This window comes from Schistocerca americana, chromosome 10, assembly GCF_021461395.2.
Source record: "Schistocerca americana isolate TAMUIC-IGC-003095 chromosome 10, iqSchAmer2.1, whole genome shotgun sequence".
Lineage (NCBI taxonomy): Eukaryota > Metazoa > Arthropoda > Insecta > Orthoptera > Acrididae > Schistocerca > Schistocerca americana.
The window spans coordinates 78,989,173-79,015,659 of NC_060128.1; the positions used below are offsets into that span (position 1 = coordinate 78,989,173).

At 41.5% G+C, this 26,487-nt stretch overlaps 1 protein-coding gene across 1 annotated transcript in view; it reads right to left on the reverse strand.

The window, feature by feature from the left end:
- LOC124552247 (vacuolar protein sorting-associated protein 13-like) overlaps positions 1-26,487 on the reverse strand; it is a 494,948-nt gene that overhangs the window by 61,620 nt on the left and 406,841 nt on the right. Inside the window, exons 51-55 of the mRNA XM_047126529.1 lie at positions 19,202-19,364; positions 17,323-17,539; positions 10,930-11,105; positions 10,585-10,704; positions 655-785 (exon numbers count right to left, since the gene is read on the reverse strand). Of these exons, the coding sequence (XP_046982485.1) occupies positions 655-785; positions 10,585-10,704; positions 10,930-11,105; positions 17,323-17,539; positions 19,202-19,364 (807 nt within the window). The remainder of the gene's footprint in view (positions 1-654; positions 786-10,584; positions 10,705-10,929; positions 11,106-17,322; positions 17,540-19,201; positions 19,365-26,487) is intronic.

A 26,487-nucleotide genomic window follows, 5' to 3' on the forward strand; every position in this document is an offset into this window, starting at 1 on the left:
CATATTTAAATTGATACAGCTCACTCATGTTATTTAAATAATAAAACCCAGTAGTTAACTTCAAAACCAATTAGAAAGGATCATTTTAACCCTGGGAAATTATAAACTATAATATATTAACAGAAATAGTCAAATATTCAAGCACTCGTCCATATAAGGTCCGAGCTGGTGCAGTTCTCAATTAGTTCTCGGTCAGATTCTTACGAAGCAAAAGTACGGCAAGTCGGTTAATTTTTCCGGTCAGTACCAAAAAAGTGTAATTGTGAACATTGTTAAAGACTGGAAGTTTTTGACCTACCTAATGTGACAATTAAGTGTAAGAGGCCTGGTCACACGAATATTGTGTGTGTGAGTGATAACAAATAAATCGCACTGTGGCTGACATAAATGTACAACAATGAATACGGTCTTGACTTCTGATTTTGGAAAACTTAATCTAGGATCCTGGCTTCTTAATTTCAGTGTGATTTAGGTGAAACAGACTCAGCTACCTGGAAGACAATATTGAATAAGCAAAGCAAGGTCGGTCGGGAACACTGTATACTATGTACTGGGTGAGGAAATGTTTCAGTACCGGTACATCCGGTTGCGACATGAACTTTAAGAGGCACTAATACAAGGATACAGCCCAGCACATTACAATGGGGTACTCACTTGAAGACGACGTCCTGCATGTCTGTCACCGTCACCCCCAAGCTCTGCAGCAGCACGTTCAGGAACAGCGGCGTCTGTGTCGGCTGGTTCGAGCCCGAGTCGCCTCCACTCAGAGAAAAGCTCAGGTGAACCTGCGAGCGAAAGTTTCCACATCACTTGCCAGCACAATATAAGATTACTCGAGGAACGTCATTTTAATTAAGCACCGAGGGGCGTGCCTAGGTACAGAGTGCATCGACCGCAAATAACATAGTCTTGTATCATTGAATTGTTGTTTTATAGCTGTGAGCCCATACCTATTCCTTCCTTGTTGCTTCAGCTAACCTAATGATAATTTGTGTTGTCATATGTCAAGAGAGCAAGTAGAAATATGTAATGAACAGCGAGTTAAATGGGGGGGGGGGGGGGGGGGGAATATCCTACCCATGCGATAAAATGATACAGATTCCAAGCTAGCAGCACAATCTCAAATCTCACAGTTAGGTAGTTATCTATCAGATAATTAGTAACTGAACAAGTGGTTGGCTGGGATCTGATTCAACTGCATTGTTTAATGTTTCAAGTGGATTGTTACTGTGGGGTGACACCTTTACATAGCAACAGAGTGATACAATGGAAGTTTATTTCTTTGTTGTTTAATTAAACACCGATTTAGTGTATATAATGTAAGTTTAGTTCAGATTAAACTATGATTTTGTTCATACATCTTGGTAACATAAAGACAGCTATCCGAAGTATACTGTGGGTCCCCTCGTGTAATGAAATACAGCACTCCTGCTTGAGGGACAATTTTTATTTCATTAAATACAAACTGATTGGGCAACCTACACACTGTCAGAAAGAGAAATATCTACTGTTTCAATTACTACTGCCGACGGATGCTTTTGTGCCAACGGACGACAAATTTGCATCAGTTGTCACTTAAGGTGCAGTTTTAAGGTGCCATTTGCCGAACGTGCACTACTGTTTCCAACTTGTGCAGGGGCTTCCTTTAAAAAGTTACATCAATTTTTAATCTTAGTGGGAAGTTGAATACACACACTGTTCACACATGTAGGGTCTGCTAAATCCGCAAGAATCACTACAACACGAGAGACTCCTCGAAGCTAAATGTGTTTTTTGCCATCCTCATTGCCATTTCAACATCTGAGGATTTTCAAAATGATCTCTTCCGCAACAGTGGATAAGTTGCATGGGAGAAGAAGGTCTGGGTCTTGTGTCCTAAACACTGTTATCTCCTTGCATCATGCCTCATGGCTTTTACTCGTGGGGCTCTGAGGGGAGGGTGGGGGCCAAACAAGCAAATGAAGCAGTTTACCTCATGGCTCTACCAACAGCTATAGCTGAGCTGCAGAACTGAATCGCAGCTGCAGCACACTCTACAGCATGAGAGACAAATCTTTGCATACGAGACAAATTTAGCAACCACGTATGTATTCACCATGTGGCAGCAGAACAGTTACAAGAAGTATCTTTAAACTTTAAAATTTTCTGTTTCCACATGTACATAGTTTATTCAAATCCAACTTCTATTGCATGAAATACAAATCAGTTAAACTTGATGAATCTTTCTGAATAACCCTGCATTTTAAAACCATTTTCTTCTTCCATTTTTGATACCGGATTTTTGATACTAGATAACATGTGGGTAAAATGTAAAATCACATTCAAAACACAGATTACGTTAGCGGCATGTCTGTCAGGGAGGGCAGCAATCTGTCACTGATTCTTTTGTGTACGGGAATGTGTTATTGTTAGGCGAGTGTCGGGAGATTTGGGATGACTTGGAAGGATTTCTATTTTGTGCAATTAATGGCAGCTTGCTTTAAATCTGGACATATTCAAATTAATCCGTAAGGTAAGAGACACATTCCTGTAATGTCGAAATACACTCTTACTGGTATTTTCTCGTGTTTTGTCATGTTGATAAAATATCTAGGTGTAAAACTGAGAAACGACACAAACTGCAATGGGCACACAAGGTCAGCTGTAGGGAAAGTGAGTGGGCAACTATCGATTACTGAGAGACTTCTATGAATTTGCAGCATGTCTACAATGGAAAATGTGCACAGAAAGCTGATGCAACCCATTTTTGAGTACTGCGTCAGTGTTTGGGATCCCCACAGTCAGATTAAATAAAGATGCTGAAGTAGTTCGAAAGGACCACTTGTCAGTTTGATCAGTAAGAGTACTACAAAAAAATGGTTCAAATGGCTCTGATCACTATGGGACATAACATCTATGGTCATCAGTCCCCTAGAACTTACAACTACTTAAACCTAGCTTAACCTAAGGACATCACACAACACCCAGTCATCACGAGGCAGAGAAAATCCCTGACCCCGCCGGGAATCGAACCCGGGTGTGGGAAGCGAGAACGCTATGTGCGACCACGAGCTGCGGACAAGAGTACTACAGAGTACAGCTTTGCGACCTAGGATGAGAATCAGTGGAGGGAAAAAGACAGGTCACTTCGCAATATGCTACTGGGGAATTTTAGACTACTAGCATTTGCAACAGACCACAGAACAATTCTACTGCTTCCACCCTTCACACTGTACAAGGACACGAAGGATGAAATAAGGGCACTCTACATCTACACACACATTCTGCAAGCCACCGTACGGTTAATGGCGGATGGTACCTCGTTCTGCTACCAGTCATTTCCTTTCCTATGCCACTCGCTAATCGAGCAAGTGAAAATGACTTTCTGTACACCTCTGTATGAGCTCTAATTTTTCTTATCCAGTCTACAAACCATGGAAAATTGAGGATGGAATGTAACAGTATCATGCAAAGGAAAGGTGCTACACATCATATAGTGGAGATGCTGAGTCACAGACAGGCACAACAAAAAGACTGTCAAAAATTAACAAAAAGACTGTCAAAAATTACATTCCATGTGGCACTGGCATTTCTCAACAAGAAAATGTGCCATGTCACAAGGCCAGAAGTGTGATAGAGTGGTTCGAAGAACACAGTGGCCGGTTGATGTGCTAACCCCTCCCCACCAATTTGCCAAAACTGAACCCAATGGAACACATCTGGGATGCGGATGAACATGGCATCAGAGCTCATCCCCCCCCTCCAGAATTTATGGGAATTAGGCGACGTGTGTGTGCAGATGTGGTACCAACTCCCTCCAGCAACCTACCAAGGCCTCACTGTTTGCATGACACAATGCATCACCACTGTTATCTCATATCACCTATTAGCTAAGTGGTCATAATGTTCTAGCTGATCAGTGCACACTGTATGCAAACATTACAGGATTGCTATTCTTACTCATCCATGTTAACTTATTTTATTTTACATTTTGAGCAAGCCGTCATTCATCACTTGAAATAGAAATTTTGTCCAAGTCATCCAGTATGCTTTTATGATCACTCAACAAAGATACTTTCCCATACATAGTAGCATCTTCAGCAGTAACACATTGCTGTTGATCCTATACATCAGATGATTGTATGCAGAGAACAAGAGCAGTCCTATCCCACTGCTTTGGGGCACACCTGGCCATACCATTCTCTCTGATGAACAATCTCCATCAACCACAAGATGCAGGGTTCTATTACTTAAGTCATCTTCGAACCACTCACATATCTCAAAATATACTTTGCGTCCTCTAACTTATATTAATAGTCTGTGATGGGGCACTGTGCTAAACACTTTTAGGAATACGGAATTTGCCTCTCGCCTTTCACCGACAGTTCATCGGACAGTGTCCAACTAAAGGTTAAGCTGATTTCCCAAAGTCAACGTTTTCTAAAGCTGAGCCAATTTGTGTACAGAAGCTTTTGTCTTGCAAGGAAACTTATTATATTCACTTGCACAGGCACAAACCTCTAATGCTTTTTTCCCCCTCATTCAACTTGAAAGCAGGACACGAAAGAAAATGGTACAAAGTCCCTCTGTCATTCACCGTACCGTGCCTTACAGATCATATATGTTGAGTAACTGAAGATGTAGAAGTTGTGCTGCACCTGTCACAGGACAGGCACTGGTTAGACAAGCTGGATTAAGCACTCTTACTTCTACTTGTATCCAGGAAGTCACCCACATGGTGACAGCTGACATAACCAACACAGGTAATTCGGCAGCCAATAGCTCCTTCCACATTCCCAAAGTGCGAGACAGTATTAGCGTTCTATCGGAGGTCAAATGATTTACTAGCCATCTCATCATAAAGAGCTGTGGGAGTTAAAACAAGTTATTGTTGTGTATTAGGTATTTGATTAAAAGAAACACTGTGTCATTTGATTTTTGCAATTGAAATCAGCATAAATTTACTACCGATTCAGGGTAGTGTACAGTGAAACAGGAACAAACAAACACATAAAATGTTTGAAAATATTGTGAAATTTTTGAGAATGGGCAAATAAACATGCATAATAAAATTCGAATTGTGTCCATGTCCATCACTTGTCACGGATTATTGAATAATCGACATAAGTTGTATAAGAAACTTTTTCATAAAGATCTCACGTGCTGGAAGCATTTTGTTAGTGACGTTGAGGTGAAAACTGCAATAAACAACTCACTTAATGAACTGAAGACAGCCAACTACAACACATGAATTCTAAAGTTCATGGACACTTATGACAAATGCTGAAATAAGAGAGATGATTATGAACAGAAGTACAGCATGTTTTATGTTTTGTCAACATTTTGTTGATAAAATACACTTTTTTAATTTATTACAGCCAAAAGCACATTCCTTTCTGGAGTACTGTCTTAGTTGATGTGGAACAAGGTTGAAGGTCTTCTGCGAAAGGATGAATGTAATGATGTTTCACGACAGGCTGACAGGCAGCAAAGATGGAAGCTGTGGTACTTCAACCTTAAATGAAGCTCAATTCATCAGCAACTCTCTGGACAACGAGACAGATCTGATAGTTCGAGATTCTTCCAGATATCTTCACTGTACGAAGGACGTTCAGTAACTAACAAGAAAAACTGCATTAGGGGAGAAAACTGTAGGAAAAGTTGGCAAACTATCAGGCAATTTTATCAGTTATTTGAAAAAAAATAAAAGCAAACATAACCTATTTTGTTCATTTCAAAATATCAGTTCTGTATGAACACATACAATGGGAGAGAAACATTCAGTGATAAAACTATACGTGAAAAAGTCGGGAATTTATTCAAGAATGCTCAAATAGTACAGTGAAAGATGTTTAAGCTGTGGAAGCACATGTAAGTGGATTGAACAGATTAAATTAGTCAGTGCAAGTGACCCCCTATTCATCACCCCAGCCTGAAATCTTAACTTATGCACTACATCATTGTATAAACCGAAAATGAAAAAAAAAATAAGAAAAACCATGAAAATTGGTAATTTGTGAAAAATCAATATTCAAACTGTGCGTTTTATGAGTCTAGACACACAAACTGTGTTTGAGCTGAGTCATAAGATAACTGGTAAGTCCATAAAGATGCCAATGTGTGTTTGTTCTGAACCTGAAACAATGGTTTTAAATTGAAGGTGATAAGTTTCTAGAGAACATAATGTCAGATGATATGTGCATATGTGGTGCATTTCAATCATTATTCTTGTTCTCGTTTTGTAAATAAAACCACCTTTTCTTGCTGCAACTTCATTTATTTTTCCCAGAAGTGTTTCGCCTTTTTCTCGCTTTAAGGCATCTAGAATGATACAGTTTTGTTATTTTTCGATTATTGAACAGTTCACATCATGGTTTTTTTTTATGTAAATAAGTAATAACTTACAGTATGCTGTGATCTGTTTCTCAGATCACAACAAACTGTAACTAATTGCTTATTTATATAAAAAACATGACGTGAACTGTTTGATAATCTAAAAATAACAAAACTGTATCGTTATAGATCCCAGTGAAGACACCTTAGAGCAAGAAAAAGGTGAAATGCATCTGGGAAAAATAAATTACGTTGCAGCAAGAATAGATGTTATAAAACAAGTATTTCTGTGCTTGCTGCAGTGGATGACCACACAAACAAACTTATTATTCTTGTTGTTCAACAAATGTTAATAAAAATGAAACCACTGTGAGTGAAGGAGGAAATATCAAGAACAATGTCAATGACATTCATTGCAGAAAGAAGTAGAAAACAAATGTTACAAGCAGTCATTTCAGGTAAGTTATGCCCTAACATGAGTTTGTAGTGCAAATTATTGCCAACCCTTGAAAACGTTTACTTATTTTTTACCCTTTGGACAACTCACCTCTACAACAATCTACCACATATTTTGGTAAAAGCAGTGAGGAATTTGCAAATCAGGGACTGGTAATAGCGCTCCTTCAGCAAAGACAGTCAAATGTAAATTGTGGCTGGTTGCTGCCATACTCTATAAACATTCTCTCCAAAATATATTGAAAGTTGTCTTAAGTTCTCAGCCTACTTTCACTACTTGAGAAGAGTCTCATGAAAAATGAGTGATTGTAGGACAATGAAAATCTGGGAAAGCATTTGGGAGGACATGTGGAAGAGAAGTAATGAATATACCACTAGGGGGGGAGGGGGGGAACCACATTTTAATTTCCACTTGGGATGATAACATCTTTTAAGTGCATACCATGTTTACATTCCAGCTTACGAACAGTGCTCAAACTGATGGTAATTTAAATCCGTGACAGGCTGAAAGTTCGTACAGATAGCACTTAGCTATTGTTTGCAGCACTTTACGAAATGTGGAGCGTGTAATATTCAACTATTACTAGACACTGCTCGAAGATCGCACATTGCGATCAGCATTTCCTGCCTCAGCACAATTGGCCATTTGCCTCACCCAGTCCCCAAACTGCCAGTTAATTCCAACTTCTAATTCACATTCTTCAACCATACTGTGGGAAGAGGACCTGTTTGTATCCCTTTAATGCGTCAATACTTGCAAAGAACAGCAGTTGTACTGCAATTGTTTTTGATGAAACAGCTTTGGTTATCCAGACCCATGTTCACTGTCTGCAGCTGTAATGGAAACGTATGCTTGTGTTTCGACCTTATGTCGCTGTACCACCGCCTGCTCTTACAAGGAGACAGCACGACCATGGGGTCGGGGATTTGTCCGCAATTTTGTGTGGTGAAAGAGGACCCCTAACACCTCACATGGTTAAAATATTAGGACGATCCAAAGTTTCGTAGGTGCCTTATGAGTATAAAATGTTAGTACACTGCCGAGCCGCCGTCTGGCCTAGGCGTTTAGGGCTTGGAGTCTTACGCCAGAGGTCTCATGTTCGATTCCTCCTGTGGCACTTTTTTCCCCCTTCTGTTTCATTTTCTTTGGTTATTCCACCTATTATTCAGAAAGATTCAAAAACCTACATTACCTTTAACAAATTGATTGTATAAAAATTATTTTCTTTTTGTACAACAACACAATTCATGGCGGTGGGTTTTCCATTTTTCATTGTAAAGTATATGAGGAGAAACATTGCCTTTTTAATCAGAATAACAAAGTCAATTGGAAAACATTCAATTTTTATACATATAATTATTATAAACAAGAACTGCAGTGGTAATTATCATTAAAACAAATGAAGCAATAATTTTTGCGACATCTTGCGCAACATATAAAAGCGGATTTTTTACAATCACAGAGCATTTGCAATAAATCTGTACAAAAACACGCCCCATTAACATTTACAAAAATGTTTCGAGTTTCTGACAATTTTGAGGCAAAGCAGGCATACTGAATCATGTCTCGGAATATTGGTGACGATAATTGATGGTGAATTATAGAATGAATTTTTATACAATCTTCCCAGGAGTTAATTTCACGATTCTCCTGTAACAATGCACTGCAATTTTGCAAGCAATAGAAGAAAAAAAAAAGTGCCGGAGGAGGAATCGAACTCGAGACCTTTGGCATAAGGGTCTGAGCGCTAACGATGTATGCCAGACGGCGGCTCGGCAGTGGACTAACATTTTGTACTCATAAGGCGCCTAAGAAACTTTGGATTGATTTTTCTCGGGATTTTCCAAGTAGTGCGTCCTAATATTTTAACCACATGAGGTGTTAGGGATCCTCGTTCACAACACAAAATTGCGGACAAATCCCCAACCCCATGGTCGTGCTGCTGTCCCCTTGTTAGTGGCAAGTCATTACTCTAACACGACTAACAATGCAAATCTTGCAGTGCACGGTCTGAGCATCATTCCTGTAAAGTTGGGTACCCGTATGGTAAGTAGTTTTGCATCTACACTGACGAAGTTGGGTACCCATACAGTAAATACTTTTGCATTACACTGACTTAAGGGCAGTTAGAACGGAAAATTCTTTTTTACATTTTTGGATTTTTATCTCATTAAAAAATTTGCAATTTTCCGAATAAAATGATTGTATATATAAACTCACATGGAAAGTATTTTATTTTTTTAAATATAAGCTACACCAGTTGAAAATATAAAAAATTGTTACATGCATTACTTCCAGATCTAATAAAATTGATAATTATTTATATAGAAGGCTGTGGATTGCTGTGTTATAAAGGTCATGTCCAGAAGAGGATGGGCACCAGGTTGAGGAAGTTGAAACAAAGTTTGAAAGACAAGAAACTTTCTGATGGTAAAACCATAACAGGCAGGCTGACAGACAAAATGATTGATTAACTATGGCAGTATTATGGGACGGCCATTAGAAATAATACTGAGGATTGTTGGGAATGAAGCAGGCATTATGGGCTACCTTTTTCCACAGACTGTCAACTGCTGAAAAACAAGTACACCACCTTTGCCCTCCTGGACCTGATTTGTGGTGCAATTACCGCATCACCCAGAACTCAAAAGAGTTCATACAGCCATAAATATTCCATCCCAGCAGCAGTCTTGAGTATCATAAAACCTATTTACAGAGACCTGGCAAATCCTGAGTTACTGAAGAAGTATTTGCACGGTCAGACTCTAAATCCCAATTAGCCATGCGGTGTCAGTGATACTGTTATTGCTTTTAATGATGGCAACATTGGTAGGGTGAAAGTGCTACATCATATGGGAATTAACCCTGGAGCAAACGGCATCAGAGAAATTGCATGGAAGGACAAGGTTCGCATCGATAAAGCAGTGTATGCAGCACAGTTGGCCACTAAGGAGCCAATAAAGAAGAAAAAACTTGGAAAAAGATCAAGAGGATGATATTCAGTACGGTGCAGAATGCTTCCGAGTGACTAAAAATACACAATTAAACATATGTTGAGTAAGTTACAGTCTTTTGGAACTTCAGAAGCCATTCCTGAAAACTTACATTTCCTGTTGCATTTTTCCCTAAATCTCAGAAACCACTTCGATTAGAGTATTCAAATTTTCAGTGAGTAATAACGTACATATCCTGAGTCAACTAAACTAAAAGAAGAACATAATGTTATGTAAAATTAAAATTATTTACGATAATGTACAAAAAGTACACAAAATTTTAACTGTGCAATTAAAAAATTGCATTTCCAAAAGCAGCGTCTGAAATGCAATTATTGTAGTTCAGTAGACTCAGAACATATAGTTTAATGTCCTGTAAAAGTTTCATGTCAATGGTTACAGTAGTTCCTGAAATACAGGGAAGCCATGTCATTAAATTTAACATTGTTGGGATAGGGCGTTCCAACTCCCCTGAAGTAGTGAAAGTTTAATCTTAACTGCCCTGTACTCCATAAATGTAGCAACTGTTCACGGGTGATATATATATATATATATATATATATATTTTTTTTACCACTGGATACAGAGAACAGGTCTACGAGAACCTTTTTGCATCAAAACTACTTTCTGTAATATTGATCTCTTCCCCTAGGGATGCACAGACTACAAACTGACAACGTTTCCAAATATTAAAGAGAAATACAATTAAGTTTTTCTTAAATAACACTTTTTTACAATGAGCCAAAATGATTTCTGTTAAGGGAACACTAAAAAATATTTACGCATCATAATAGTTTGCTCGGTTCACGTGCAGCATCTCACCTTAAGCGGTGAGAAGTGCAGGAGATCGTAAAAGTTCTTCTGCTCCTGTGAAGACTGCATCGACACGTGACTCTGGAGAGGCTCCTCGACCACCTTTAAGTCTGCTGCAAACTGTTCTGCCTGAAAACAAATTAAATGGCGTTTTAGTTCAAAACAACATTTATTCAAACAAATGTCCTTATAAATGCTGTTACCAAAATTTTAAGTTTCGCAAAGACAAATCTGAAATACTTGGAATAATTATAGGTAACTAGAGTCACTGCAGTAAATTGAGTGCATAAACTACTCTAACTCCACCAGACGAAGAGCATCAATTAATTTGATCAGTATAGCACACACATTTACCTCCTGCGCGTCACTGAGTTCGTCCGCCATGAACAGCTGGATGAGGCTGTTGATGAAGCCCAAGTCGAGCTTTATGTGGAACTCCTGGATAAGCACCTTGAAGTACTTGAACTGCTGCACAGGGCTGTGCTCCATTATCCTCTGCACAATGCTCACCTCCGCGAAGGGCTTCAGCGCTGTAAAACAGAGTTCACGATCACATTAGATCTCACTTTCATTGGCTGTGGTCACGAATACACAGTCCGGGCGCATTAATGTGATCACCGTCTATGTTTGATATCAGTGTCCAATAACCACTTTCAGGTTGTGCCGCTACAGCGGAGTTATTGAATGCAGTTTTCCGAAATTCCTTCACCAGGGAAGACGAATGGAATATTCCAGAATTTGAAACACGAACAGCTGCTAGCGTGAGTTTCTTAGAAGTAGATACCTTAGTGGTTGCGAAGCAACTCAAATTGCTTGATACGGGCAAGTCTTCAGGTCCAGATTGTATACCGATTAGGTTCCTTTCAGATTACGCTGATACAATAGCTCCCTACTTAACAATCATATACAACCACTCGCTCACCGATAGATCTGTACCTACAGATTGGAAAATTGCGCAGGTCGCACCAGGGTAGTAGGAGTAATCCATCGAACTACAGACCTATATCATTGACGTCAGTTTGCAGTAAGGTTTTGGAGCATATATTGTATTTAAACATTATGAATCAACTCGAAGGGAACGATCTATTGATACGTAATCAGCACGGTTTCAGAAAACATCGTTCTTGTGCAACGCAGCTAGCTCTTTATTCGCACGAAGTAATTGCCGCTATCGACAGGGGATCTCAAGTTGATTCCGTGTTTCTAGATTTCTGGAAAGCTTTTGACACCGTTCCTCACAAGCGACTTCTAATCAAGCTGTGGGTCTATGGGATATTGCGTCAGTTGTGTGACTGGATTCGTGATTTCCTGTCAGGAAGGTCGCAGTTCGTAGTAATAGATGGCAAATCGTCGAGTAAAACTGAAGTGATATCAGGTGTTCCCCAGGGAAGCATCCTGGGACCTCTGCTGTTCCTGATCTATATAAATGACCTGGGTGACAATCTGAGCAGTTCTCTTAGGTTGTTCGCAGATGATGCTGTAATTTACCGTCTAGTAAGGTCATCCGAAGACCACTATCAGTTGAAAAGCGATTTAGAAAAGATTGCTGTATGGTGTGGCAGGTGGCAGTTGACGCTAAATAACGAAAAGTGTGAGGTGATCCACACGAGTTCCAAAAGAAATCTGTCGGAATTCGATTACTCGATAAATAGTACAATTCTCAAGGCTGTCAATTCAACTAAGTACCTGGGTGTTAAAATTACGAACAACTTCAGTTGGAAAGACCACACAGATAATATTGTGGGGAAGGCGAGCCAAAGGTTGCGTTTCATTGCCAGGACACTTAGAAGATGCAACGAGTCCACTAAAGAGACAGCTTACACTACACTGGTTCGTCCTCTGTTAGAATATTACTGTGTGGGATTGACGGAGGACATCGAAAGGGTGCAAAAAAAAGGCAGCTCATTTTGTATTATCACGTAATAGGGGAGAGAGTGTGGCAGATATGGTACGCGAGTTGGAATGGAAGTGATTAAAGCAAAGACTTTTTCGTCACGGCGAGATCTATTTACGAAATTTCAGTCGCCAACTTTCTCCTCTGAATGCGAAAATATTTTGTTGAGCCCAACCTACATAGGTGGGAACGATGATCAAAATAAAATAAGAGAAATCAGAGCTCGAACAGAAAGGTTTCGGTGTTCGTTTTTCCCGCACGCTGTTCGGAAGTGGAACGGTAGAGAGATAGTACGATTGTGGTTTGATGAACCCTCTGCCAAGCAGTTAAATGTGAATTGCATAGTAATCATGTAGATGTAGATGAATATGTTTTATGGTCCACTGAACAGAGAGCCATTAACGTACGTACGTAAGGAAGGGATCCGGGCTGGAGGGGGGAGCATTATGATCTGGGGAACGTTTTTGTGGTGTTCCCTGGGTGATTTCGTCATTCTGGAAGGCACAATAGTTGAAACATGTATGCATCTATCCTTAAGGAAGACCTCCACCCTATATGCAGTTTGGTTTTCCTCGGTACGATGGCATCTACCAGCAGGACAATGCAAAGTGTCGCACAGCTCAAAGCTTATCTGCACGATACAAAGAGCACCGAGAGAGAGTATCACACTCCTGTAGTTACGAAACTCTCTGGGTTTAAACCCAATTGAGAAGGCACGGGACCACCTCGATCGGGCTGCTCGTGCTACGTATCCTCAGCTGAGAAACCTACAGCAGCTAGGCACAGCACTAAAGTTGGGTCGGCTTGGCTTGGCATCGCTGTTGGTACCTTCCAGAACCTCACTGACTTCCTTCTTGCACATCTCCAGTGGTCTGTGCTGCAGAAGGTGGTTATTTAGGCTTCTCACAGGAGGTCGCATTAGTGCGAGCAGACAGCGTAGTTATGCAAGCAGCCACCTCTCGTCTGTTGCTTTTACTTGTACTCAGTAGACACTCTCCATCACATCAAAATAAAACTCTAAAGCTATAATAGTCAGAGAATTCTTTGGTACACAAAGATGAACACAAAAACTTTCTATCATTTGGGAACCTGCAACTCACGAAAAGAACATGCAGATACAACATTGTAGCATCAGAAACTGCTCAGTCCCATAGCCAAAGAAGCCCGCTGCAGTAAGAGCACTATTTCAAATGTTTCTACTCCTCCTAAGATAACTCAGTAAGACATCAAAGCTTCCAGTAACATCACACGAGCAGTACGAAAATGTGTCTCAGCAGTGACACATGAACACTGACTACAATTGACAATGTTGTTGATAACATCAGTGGGAAAAATATATATAAAAACAAAGACACAAACACACACGCGAATTTCAAGCTTTCGCAATCTGAGGTTGCTTCATCAGCAAAGAGGGAAGGAGAGGGAAAGAAAAAAGGGTTTTAAGGGAGAGGGTAAGGAATCATTCCAATCTGTTGAGAGGCCAGACAAACATATGGTTCCTGAAAATGGGCAGCAGCCTTTTCAGTAGTTGCAGGGTCAACAGTCTGGATGATTGATTGATCTGGCCCCGTAACACTAACCAAAATGGCCTTGCTCTGCTGGTACGGTGAACGGCTGAAAGCAAGGGGAAACTACAGCCGTAATTTTTCCCGAGGGCATGCAGCTTTACTGTGTGATTAAATGATGATGGCGTCCTCTTGGGTAAAATATTCCGGAGGTTAAATAGTCCCCCATTTGGATCTCCGGGCGGGGACTACTCAGGAGGACGCCATTATCAGGAGAAAGAAAACTGGCGTTCTACGGATCGGAGCGTGGAATGTCAGATCCCTTAATTGGGCAGGTAGCTTAGAAAACTTAAAAAGGGAAATGGATAGGTTAAAGTTAGATGTAGTGGTAATTATCGAAGTTCGGTGGCAGGAGGAACAAGACTTTTGGTCAGGTAAATACAGGGTTATAAATACAAAATCAAATAGAGGTAATGCAGGAGTAGGTTTAATAATGAATAAAAAAATAGGAGTTTGGGTAAGCTACTACAAACAGCATAGTGAACGCATTATTGTGGCCAAGATAGACACAAAGCCCACGCCTACTACAGTAGTACAAGTTTATATGCCAACTAGCTCTGCAGATGACGAAGATATTGAGGAATTGTATGATGAGATAAAATAAATTATTCAGGTAGTGAAGGGAGATGAAAATTTAATAGTCATGGGTGACTGGAATTCGATAGTAGGAAAAGGGAGAGAAGGAAACGTAGTAGGTGAATATGGATTGGGGGGAAGAAATGAAAGAGGAAGCCGCCTTGTAGAATTTTGCACAGAGCATAACTTAGTCATAGCTAACACTTGGTTCAAGAATCATAAAAGAAGGTTGTATACATGGAAGAAGCCTGGAGATACTGACAGGTTTCAGATAGAATATATAATGCTAAGACAGAGATTTAGGAACCAGGTTGTAAGTTGTAGGACATGTCCAGGGGCAGATGTGGACTCTGACCACAATCTACTGGTTATGAACTGTAGATTAAAACTGAAGAAACTGCAAAAAGGTGGGAATTTAATGAGATGGGACCAGGACAAACTGAAAGAACCAGAGGTTGTAGAGAGTTTCAGGGAGAGCATAAGAGAACAATTGTCACAAATGGGGGAAAGAAATACAGTAGAAGAAGAATGGGTAGCTCTGAGGGATGTAGTAGTGAAGGCAGCAGAGGATCAAGTAGGTAAAAAGACGAGGGCTAGTAGAAACCCTTGGGTAACAGAAGAAATATTGAATTTAACTGATGAAAGAACAAAATACAAAAATGAAGTAAATGAAGCAGGCAAAAAGGAATACAAACGTCTCAAAAATGAGATCGACAGGAAGAGCAAAATAGCTAAGCAGGCATGGCTGGAGGACAAATGTCAGGATGTAGAGGCTTATCTCACTAGGGGTAAGATAGATACTACCTGTAGGAAAATTAAAGAGACCTTTGGAGAGAAGAGAACCACTTGTATGAATATCAAGAGCTCAGGTGGAAACCAAGTTCTAAGCAAAGAAGGGAAACCAGAAAGGTGGAAGGAGTATATAGAGGGACTATACAAGGGCGAAGTACTTGAAGGTAATGTTATAGAAAGGGAAGAGTTTGACAGAGCACTGAAAGACCTGAGTCAAAACAAGGCCCCAGGAGTAGACAACATTCCATGAGAACTACTGACGGCCTTGGGAGAGCCAGTCCTGACAAAACTCTACCATCTCGTGAGCAAAATGTATGAGACAGGCGAAATACCATCAGACTTGAAGAAGAATGTAATAATTCCAATCCCAAAGAAAGCAGGTGTTGACAGGTGTGAAAATTACCGAACTACCAGTTTAATAAGTCACAGCTGCAAAATACTAACGCGAATTCTTTACGGACAAATGGAAAAACCGGTAGAAGCCGACCTCGGGGAAGATCAGTTTGGATTCCGTAGAAATGTTTGAACACCTGAGGCAATACTGACCTTACGACTTATCTTAGAAGAAAGATTAAGGAAAGGCAAACCTACGTTTCTAGCATTTGTAGACTGAGAGAAAGCTTTTGACAGTGTTGACTGGAATACTCTCTTTCCAATTCTAAAGGTGGCAGGGGTAAAATACAGGGAGCGAAAGGCTATTTACAATTTGTACAGAAACCAGATGGCAGTTTTAAGAGTCGAGGAGCATGAAAGGGAAGCAGTAGTTGGGAAGGGAGTGAGACAGGGTTGTAGCCTCTCCCCGATGTTATTCAATCTGTATATTGAGCAAGCAGTGCAGGAAACAAAAGCAGATGAACGGAATGGACAGTGTCTTTAAAGGAGGATATAAGACGAACATCAACACAAGCAAAATGAGGATAATGGAATGTAGTCAAATTAAGTCGGGTGATGCTGAGGGAATTAGATTAGGAAATGAGACACTTAAAGTAGTAAAGGAGTTTTGCTATTTGGGGAGCAAAGTAAGTGATGATGGTCAAAGTAGAGAGGATATAAAATGTAGACTGACAATGGCAAGGAAAGCATTTCTGAAGAAGAAAAATTTATTAACATAGAGTATAGATTTAAGTGTCAGGAAGTCGTTTCTGAAAGTATTCGTATGGAGTGTAGCCATGTATGGAAGTGAAACATGGATGATAAATAGTTTCGACAAGGAGAGAATGGAAGCTTTCGAAATGTGGTGCTACAGAAGAATGCTGAAGATTAGATGGGTAGATCACCTAACTAATGAGGAGGTATTGAATAGAATTGGGGAGAAGAGGAGCTTGTGGCACAACTTGACAAAAAGAAGGGACCGGTTGGTAGGACATGTTCTGAGGCATCAAGGGATCACAAATTTAGCTTTGGAGGGCAGTGTGGAAGGTAAAAATCATAGAGGGAGACCAAGAGATTAATACACTAAGCAGATTCAGAAGGATGTAGGTTGCAGTAAGTACTGGGAGATGAAGCTTGCACAGGATAGAGTAGCATGGAGAGCTGCATCAAACCAGTACCAGGACTGAAGACCACAACAACAACATTAAATTCTCAAAAATCTAATTTAACTTGCCCATGTCTTACTTTTTTCCTTTCACTCTGTGTACAGCTAATACCAATTACAAAGATCTTTTGAAAACTGCATAAGCCAAAGTTTAATTGTTTAAGCCAAGACAAAGAAAGTCCTGCAGCTACAAGAAACTATAAACAACTTTCACAAGTACATTTACTACTGTTTTGGTGTTTGTTCTCTCACAATAACAATACTCGTGTCACCAGAAAAATTTGACTAATTCCGCCTCCACATTCATACAGATGGAAGTTCATTTTGAGAAACAGGCACAGTAAGTCTCACCACTCCCGAGCGGCCCTCCTCTACGCTCTTACCGTTGTCGGCAGCGACGCTCCTGGGTGGCGGCACGGGCGCCAGCACGACGGGGAACATGCAGTCGAACATCTGGTTGTCGATCTGCAGCCGGTTGATCTTGGCGTGCAGCTGCGTCTGGTGCGGCGACGTGCGCAGCTGCATCCACAGGCCCGTGTGGTAGGTGCGGCGCAGCCTGCGCCGGCTCGGCCGTATTATCTCCTCTGCATTGAAGTCCACCTGCCGGGTGGGGAGTGAACGAGACACTGGTTTACACTTCACTGTCTTCTAAAAGCTTTTGTAAATATTAAGAGAGAGACATTTCCCTGGCACTCTGCTAACTTTTGATACTCGAGCCAGTGTAGGCATAAAGTGTTTTGGAAGACCACACATACTGATAGATACTTACGTAAGAACTCCTATCATCACCCACAAAAAAAGAGGTGTAATCAAAAGTTTAGTGGACAGGGCAAAACGGATTTGTACGCCGGAACATCTGGATACGGAACTGAATCGTCTGAAATGGGCCTTCGAAAAGAATGGGTACTCGAACAAAGAAATTAATAGAGTTTTAAGACCTAATTACAGCAGGCCAAAGGACAAGGATGGTACACAGCAATGGAAGAACACGGTGTCTTTACTTTTTATTAGTAAGATTACAGATCGAATGGGAAAAATTTTGCTGAAACGTAAAGTGAAACCGGTATTCAAACCTACCAGAAAAATAGGACAAGTACTTCATTCTGTTAAAGATAGAAGGCCACCATTATCATAGCGGTGTGTATAAAATTCTGTGTACTTGTGGCAAGGACTATATTGGTACTACGAAAAGAAGTGTGAATACGAGGGTAAAGGAGCATAAAAGTCTTTGCCGACTGGGAAAAATAGATAAATCGGCTGTTGTGGAACATGCACTTCAGTCAGGTGACCGTGTAGTTAAGTTTTCTGAAACTACAATTTTAAGTGCTACCACGAACTATTATCCACGACTGTATAGGGACGCTATTGAAATTTATAAACATGAAGATAATTTTAATAGAAAAGAAGAGGCCTTGAAATTAAGCGAGATATGGACAGCGGCGTTACAGAATCGATAAGTGATTTTTACCTACGACGGACTATTATCGATAGTTACATTTTATCTATGACTAGTTTTCTCTCTGCTACTATGTGCAAGCTAGACCACACCCACTTTCCTGGGTATTTAGGCCGCTCTCCGACGCCCGACTTGTCAGTCGGCAGGACTCGCCATACTTCTGAGGATGTCCAATGTAGTATTGGACGAAACATTAGGAATATAAGAATTCCATGGACAACGGCCATATAACCCGGAAGAATTATCAACAACAGTACCATCCAGTTGTGAAAGCCTTCATTGCATGACTGGTTGGAAATGCTTACTTTCAGCTACTCGGAGGGCATTTGCAGGCATTAACGGACTTCACATTCCCGAACTGTGACGCAATTTTTACGAGTGACAATGTGCCACGTCTTCGGGCCACAGCTGTTTGCGACTGGTTTGAAGACATTCTGCACAGTTCTCGCAAATGATATGGCCACCCAGATCGCCCAATGTGAATCCCGTCGAATGTTTACGGGGAGGTCAGTTTATGCACAAAATCCTGCACTGCAACAGTTTTGCAATTGTGGACAACTATACGGGCAACACGGCTCATTATTTCTGCAAGGGACTTCCGATGAGTTGTCGAGTCTGTGCCACCTCAAGCTGCTGCGCTACAACCGGCAAAAGGAGGTCCGGCACCACACTTGGAATTGTCCTATGACTTTTGTCACCTCACTGTATACAGAAACTCACTCCTATGTGAGGCAATTGCTAGTACCTCCTAAGAAGAAGTGAGGAGAGATATACAATTACAGGAATATGAGTGAGGAAGTGCTCACCTCGACCTTGCCGTCGACCAGGACCGTGGTGGGCGGCTGCTGCCCCACGGCCGCCTCCTGCAGGTAGCGCTGGTACGCCAGCTCCATCGACGCCCCGTCCCGCACACTCAGTGGCTTGAAGCGCCTGCCGTTCCATTTGCACGTCTCCCAGATGATACCAGAGCTGTTTTGACAGTGGGTATTCATTGTTTTAGGCAACAGGTATAGGACAGCAGATTCACCACAGCATACTGACAGAATGTATAATGTAACACAAAATATTATTTGTATAGTAAAATTTTATGAATGTCCAGTTTTGGATGACAATTGTTTTCAAAACACAAAGGAATTACAGACATTGTCTGCGCACGGGGATTGATTTAAACCTACGGTCAAAGTTGAAAATCTGTACCAGACCGGGATTCAAACCTGGATCTTCTGCTTACAGCAGAGATGCTCTGACCACTAAGCCACCCAGATAAACTGGTCATTGCAACGTTATGGCCTACCCTAGCGTGCCTCAGCTTATCCACACACTACAAACGTAGTGCCACTTGCCCATCTTCCTCGTTACTCGTGGCACTTTGTCGATCCCCGTAAGACCTCGATCCCGATGTGCATCCGCACCGAAGAGATCATTGGCCATCCTCAGCTTAATTATATATGTTTGGTGCCTGTTCTTTCAGACATGTCTGAGAGAACAGACACCATTTTGATCCAGCAGCCACTATGAATTAAGACACACAGAAATTACAGATATTGGCTGTGAGCACACATTAATTTAAACCAATGGAAAAAGTAGAAAATTTGTGCCGGAGTAATGCCACGAGCAATGAGGACACTACATTAGTAGTGTGTGGATAAGTTGTGAGTTTTGATCTGACACGAAGTGTGCTAGAATAGTCTGTGCAGATGGTCAGAGCATCTGCCTAGCAAGCAGAAGATCCGAGTTTGATTTCCAGTCTCGCACAAATTTTCAACTTTCCCCATCGGTTTAAATCGGTGGTTGCTCGCAGCCAAGCTCTGCAATTCATTTGTGACTTAATTTATAGTGGCTGCTGGATTAGAATGATGTCTGTTCAGTTGCTTTGTCTTGGCCTTCTTGATGTCAGGAATCGTGTCAAAACATTTTCCTTTAACGGAGGTTTTAATTTTTGGGAAGAGCCAGAAGGCACACGGTGCTGAGCCTGGTGAGTAAGGCAGATGTGGACAGATGGAAACACTTTTTCTGGGCAAAAATTTGCGAATTTAAAGTGAGGTGTGGTACAGAGCATTGCAATGAAGAAGGAAGGCACTGGTCTATTTTTCTGGTCTCTTTCCTCACACATTTGTTTACAGCTATTCCCCTTGGAACAAACTCAGATTGCATAATGATCTCAAACTAAAAACAGTGAGCTTGACTTTGAAATTTGATTTTGAATAACATCCATTTTTAGGGTGAGAAGTTTCACTGGTTTTTCACTGTGAGCTCAATTTTTGTCTCAGGGTCGTACCCACAGACAGAAGTTTCATCTCCAGTTGCAATTCTCGACATGGAGTCCAGATCTGAATGAAGGCGATCCTTCAACTCTGTGCAAACTGACACACAATTTTCCTTTCATTTATGATTCAAATGTCTGGGAAAAATCTTTCACTCACTTGTCTCATTTGGAAATTTCTGGTTAAAGTGCTTTGCACAGATCCATATAGGATGGGAAGTCCTTCAGTAAGCTCTTGAATAATCATTTGTCTCTTCAAACATGAAATGTTTGTCAGTTTTTGCACGTTTTCTTCTGTTTTTGAGGTTAATGGATCTCCCAATCATTGCTCATCTTCTGTTGATTCAGTTCCACTTTTAAATCCCTCGTACCTCTTCCAAGTCCGCAGCTCACGGTCTTGCGGTAGCATTCTCGCTTCCCACGCACGGGGCCCTGGGTTCGATTCCCGGCGGGTCAGGGATTTTTCCTGCCTGGAGATGACTGGGTGGTGTTGTGTCGTCTTCATCATCATTGTTCATCCCCATTACGGTTGGAGGAAGGCAATGGCAAACCACCTCCGCTAGGACCTTGCCTCGTCGGCGGTGCGGGTCTCCCACATCATCCCCTACGCTCCTCAGGGTATGGGACATCATCATCATCATCATCATCATCATCATCATCATCATCACATCTTGCAAACAGTCTGATTACATGATTATCACTGTACACCAATTTCAAAATCTTATGAGTTTATTTCACACTTTTTTGCAACTCCAAACAGAATTTAATGTTCATGTCTAGCTAAAATTTCACGATGAATGACAGACATGGTAAACACAAACTGACTCAAGTATGTCTAGGCACTGACTGACAAGTCAGGGAATGGCAATTGAATCTCAATGTAGACAAGTGCAATGTGCTGCGAATACACAGAAAGATAGATCCTTTATCATTTAGCTACAAAATAGCAGGTCAGCAACTGGAAGCAGTTAATACCATAAATTATCTGGGAGTACACATTAGGAGTGATTTAAAATGGAATGATCATATAATGTTGATCGTCGGTAAAGCAGATGCCAGACTGAGATTCATTGGAAGAATCCCAAGGAAATGCAATCCGAAAACAAAGGAAGTAGGTTACAGTACGCTTGTTCGCCCACTGCTTGAATACTGCTCAGCAGTGTGGGATCCGTACCAGAAAGGGTTGATAGAAGATATAGAGAAGATCCAACGGAGAGCAGCGCGCTTCGTTACAGGATCATTTAGTAATCGCGAAAGCGTTACGGAGATGATAGATGAACTCCAGGGGAAGACTCTGCAGGAGAGACGCTCAGTAGCTCGGTACGGGCTTTTGTCAAAGTTTCGAGAACATACCTTCACCGTAGAGTCAAGCAGTATATTGCTCCCTCCTACGTATATCTCGCGAAGAGACCATGAGGATAAAATCAGAGAGCTTAGAGCCCACACAGAGGCATACCGACAATCCTTCTTTCCACGAACAATACGAGACTGGAATAGAAGGGAGAACCAATAGAGGTACTCAAGGTACCCTCCGCCACACACCGTCAGGTGGCCTGCGGAGTATGGATGTAGATGTAGATGTAGATGTAGAAGTCAGAATGGGTTGAACTTGATGCTGCCTGCATCAGTGGATCAAGCTACAGTATTTACTCTAATCTAAGCCACAGTCGAATCTAAGCCACACCTGAAAAATGAGACTCGAAATCAAGGAAAAAAAAATTTTCCCCGAATGTAAGCCGCACCTGAAATTTGAGACTCAAGATTCAAGGGGAGAGAAAAGTTTTAGGCCGCACCTCCAAATCGAAACGAAGTTGGTCCATTTTAATATGAGACACAATATAGGTCGAATGAATGACGATACAGCTACAGTAGTTTGGTTCGAGTCATAAGCTTAGCAGTTAAGCTTTACCAGGTAGCCTTTGCTATGCGTCAGGCGCTCCGTCCGTATTTATACGAGTACCTTCCCTTTTTCACGTGCTTCGTATGGTTTGAATTGATTGCTTATTTTTCTTTGATCTCTTAAGTGCCTTCTCTTTGTTATAGGTGTTTACGTCACTCTAAACTGAAAATGCATTACTGTACTGTGTCATGCATTGTTTGTCGCATTCTGATACTGCGTGTTTACGACCTGTCGCCGGTCGCGGCATGGCTTGCTTTTATGCGTGCTACTGCCGCTTACGATAAAGAAAGAGAGGAATTGTCTCATTAGCGAAACAATGGCAAGAGACTGCTATTTGTTGTTACTTACACTGCTGCTTTCTTTGATAAGGATCAACAAGAACCAAATAATAGACTGCGTATGATAGAAGATGTTCTGAACGAGAGTTTAGCGAAAATTTTTCTCCATTTGGAAATCATTGCAGACACCTCTTCAGTGCATTACATTCTGCACAAAAATAGAGTCATCTTAGATTTAAAAATATAGTCAATTGCCGTGCTCCATTTCTGACTGTATCACTGTTAGGCATAAGAATAATAAAAATATAAACATGACATGATATGATATGTATATTCTTCCGAGTTTGCTGTTGTCCCACTCTAGTTTCGTAGTTTATTAGGCAGACAGGATTTAAATGAGATAGCAGCAAACATGAAAGAATACATGACAAAATGTTTATATTCGTATTATTCTTATGGTGAAGAGAATACTGCATGTGATTCACAATTCATAAAAGTTCCTATTAGCAACCATCTCTTCTCACAGGTAGGAAAAATTCAGAATGCAGAGTTGGCCATATTGACAAAAACCCCTAACAGTCTTGCCAGTCGGATTTTCGCAGTACATTGAAATGCAGTGGTCGAAACTCAGGGCGGAGAGAAAAGCTCGTGTTCCACCTTTTATTTTAAAATTTATTTCCTGACGCAGAGGTTTTGGCGCCAGTATTTATCTTTGTGCAAGCAAAGCAAGCCTGTGTAGCGCTACATATATTCGACGGCAGAAGTTAGTTGTGGTGGCACCTACCAACATTTTTCAGAATTTCCGCTTACTTTGCACTTGATTCTAAGCCGCAGGCAGTTTTTTGGATTACAAAAACCGGAAAAAAAGTGCGGCTTAGATTCGAGTACATACGGTCGTACAAATTACATCACGTGGTTGTAGCATCAGGAGATGCTGCTAAATAAATTCATTCATCATATTTTTTGATCACACCTCGTATTCAGTATTCCACAATGGAACATAACACTCTGCAGTGGAGTGTTTGCCGATTTTAAACTTCCTGGCAGATACTCATACCCTTGCACTAATGACTTGTAACAAGTTGTCATTACACCATTACCTAGCCAAACCGACGTCCACAACTCACTACTATGTGAGCCAGAAATATGCCACAACATTCTGTTGCCTGGATAAGTGCCGAGACACAAGTCTGTATTCGGACACTGAGGTGAGCCGGTTCCCACACATTTCAGCCTACTACTACTTGTAGAGTTGGAACACTGCAGCTATAGCACAGCACAAGGGCCAGGCCGCCATAGTGGTAAGCTAGATTACACCGTGCCCGGGCTCGGTGTGCGCCGCTTCAGCAGTCTGTGTGATCGAAAGTGACACCCCGTCACAATGAGGCCGGGTCAAGCAGCGATAAAAATCACCCCCTCTGGTCAAAAGACTCCGTCATCAACCTCGTGAGGATCACCCAGCCTTAACTACTACTAAATGCTGATCCTGCCAAAAGCACGGGTCTATGGACTGTGTCCAGTTCTGATCTTACCGAGAACCGAACTGGAGTCTTCCAGCTGGAGGTCTATTGCTGGCTGACTTCAGTCAACTCCAGGATGCCACTTGGGAGTCACCAGTTCACCAACTGCATCTGAGGGCACCTCGTTCGTGATCTACTGAGACCAGCTGTCTGTTTCTGGCAACTGTATGCCTTTGGCTGTCAGCAAGCCACTGGTGCTGCTCCAGCTGTAAAGGCCACCGACACGAATGACAGACCACAAGCATGCCACCAGTGTCGTGCCGACACAAGCTCCGTTGCCTGAAGTCACCGTACCACATCCACATTTACATCTACATCTACATCCATACTCTGCAAGCCACCTGACGGTGTGTGGCGGAGGGTACCCTGAGTACCTCTATCGGTTCTCCCTTCTATTCCAGTCTCGTATTGTTCGTGGAAAGAAGGATTGTCGGTATGCCTCTGTGTGGGCTCTAAGCTCTCTGATTTTAACCTCATGGTCTCTTCGCGAGATATACGTAGGAGGGAGCAATATACTGCTCGACTCCTAGGTGAAGGTATGTTCTCGAAACTTCGACAAAAGCCCGTACCGAGCTACTGAGCGTCTCTCCTGCAGAGTCTACCACTGGAGTTTATCTATCATCTCCGTAATGCTTTCACGATTACTAAACCATCCTGTAACGAAGCGCGTTGCTCTCCGTTGGATCTTCTCTATCTCTTCTATCAACCCTATCTGGTACGGATCCCACACTGCTGAGCAGTATTCAAGCAGTGGGCGAACAAGCGTACTGTAACCTACTTGTTTTCGGATTGCATTTCCTTGGGATTCTTCCAATGAATCTCAGTCTGGCATCTGCTTTACCGACCATCAACTTTACATGATCATTCCATATTAAATCACTCCTAATGCGTACTCCCAGAAAATTTACGGAATTAACTGCTTCCAGTTGCTGACCTGCTATATTGTAGCTAAATGATAAGGGATCTTTCTTTCTATGTATTCGCAGCACATTACACTTGTCTACATTGAGATTCAATTGCCATTCCCTGCACCATGTGTCAATTTGCTGCAGATCCTCCTGCATTTCAGTACAATTTTCCATTGTTACAACCTCTCGATATACCACAGCATCATCCGCAAAAAGCCTCAGTGAACTTCCGATGTCATCCACAATTTCATTTATGTATATTGTGAATAGCAACGGTCCTACGACACTCCCCTGCAGCACACCTGAAATCACTCTTACTTCGGAAGACTTCTCTCCATTGAGAATGACAAGCTGCGTCCTGTTATCTAGGAACTCCTCAATCCAATCACACAATTGGTCTGATAGTCCATATGCTCTTACTTTGTTCATTAAACGACTGTGGGGAACTGTATCGAACGCCTTGCGGAAGTCAAGAAACACGGCATCTACCTGTGAACCGGCGTCTATGGCCCTCAGTCTCGTGGACGAATAGCGCGAGCTGGGTTTCACACGAGCGTCTTTTTCGAAACCCATGCTGATTCCTACAGAGTAGATTTCTAGTCTCCAGAAAAGTCATTATACTCTAACATAATACGTGTTCCAAAATTCTACAACTGATCGACGTTAGAGATATAGGTCTATAGTTCTGCACATCTGTTCGACGTCCCTTCTTGAAAACGGGGATGACCTGTGCCCTTTTCCAATCCTTTGGAATGCTACGCTCTTCTAGAGACCTACGGTACACCGCTGCAAGAAGGGGGGCAAGTTCCTTTGCGTACTCTGTGTAAAATCGAACTGGTATCCCATCAGGTCCAGCGGCCTTTCCTCTTTTGAGCAATTTTAATTGTTTCTCTATCCCTCTGTCGTCTATTTCGATATCTACCATTTTCTCATCTGTGTGACCATCTAGAGAAGGAACTACAGTGCAGTCTTTCTCTGTGAAAGAGCTTTGGAGACGACACCTTCTGTTGCTGCACAAATTCTGTTAAATTCACTTGTCACTGTTCTCACTGACTGTACAACTCCTCGATGCCTGAAGTGGTACACTGTACCTGCTCCCCTGTTTTCCATCATACACTAAGACTGTGGCTTGTGACAAAGTTAACAATACTCCGTGACCACCCTAACCCTGCTACATTATTTACGCCCGTACAAAGTTTGCATTTTACATACGAAGTTCACAC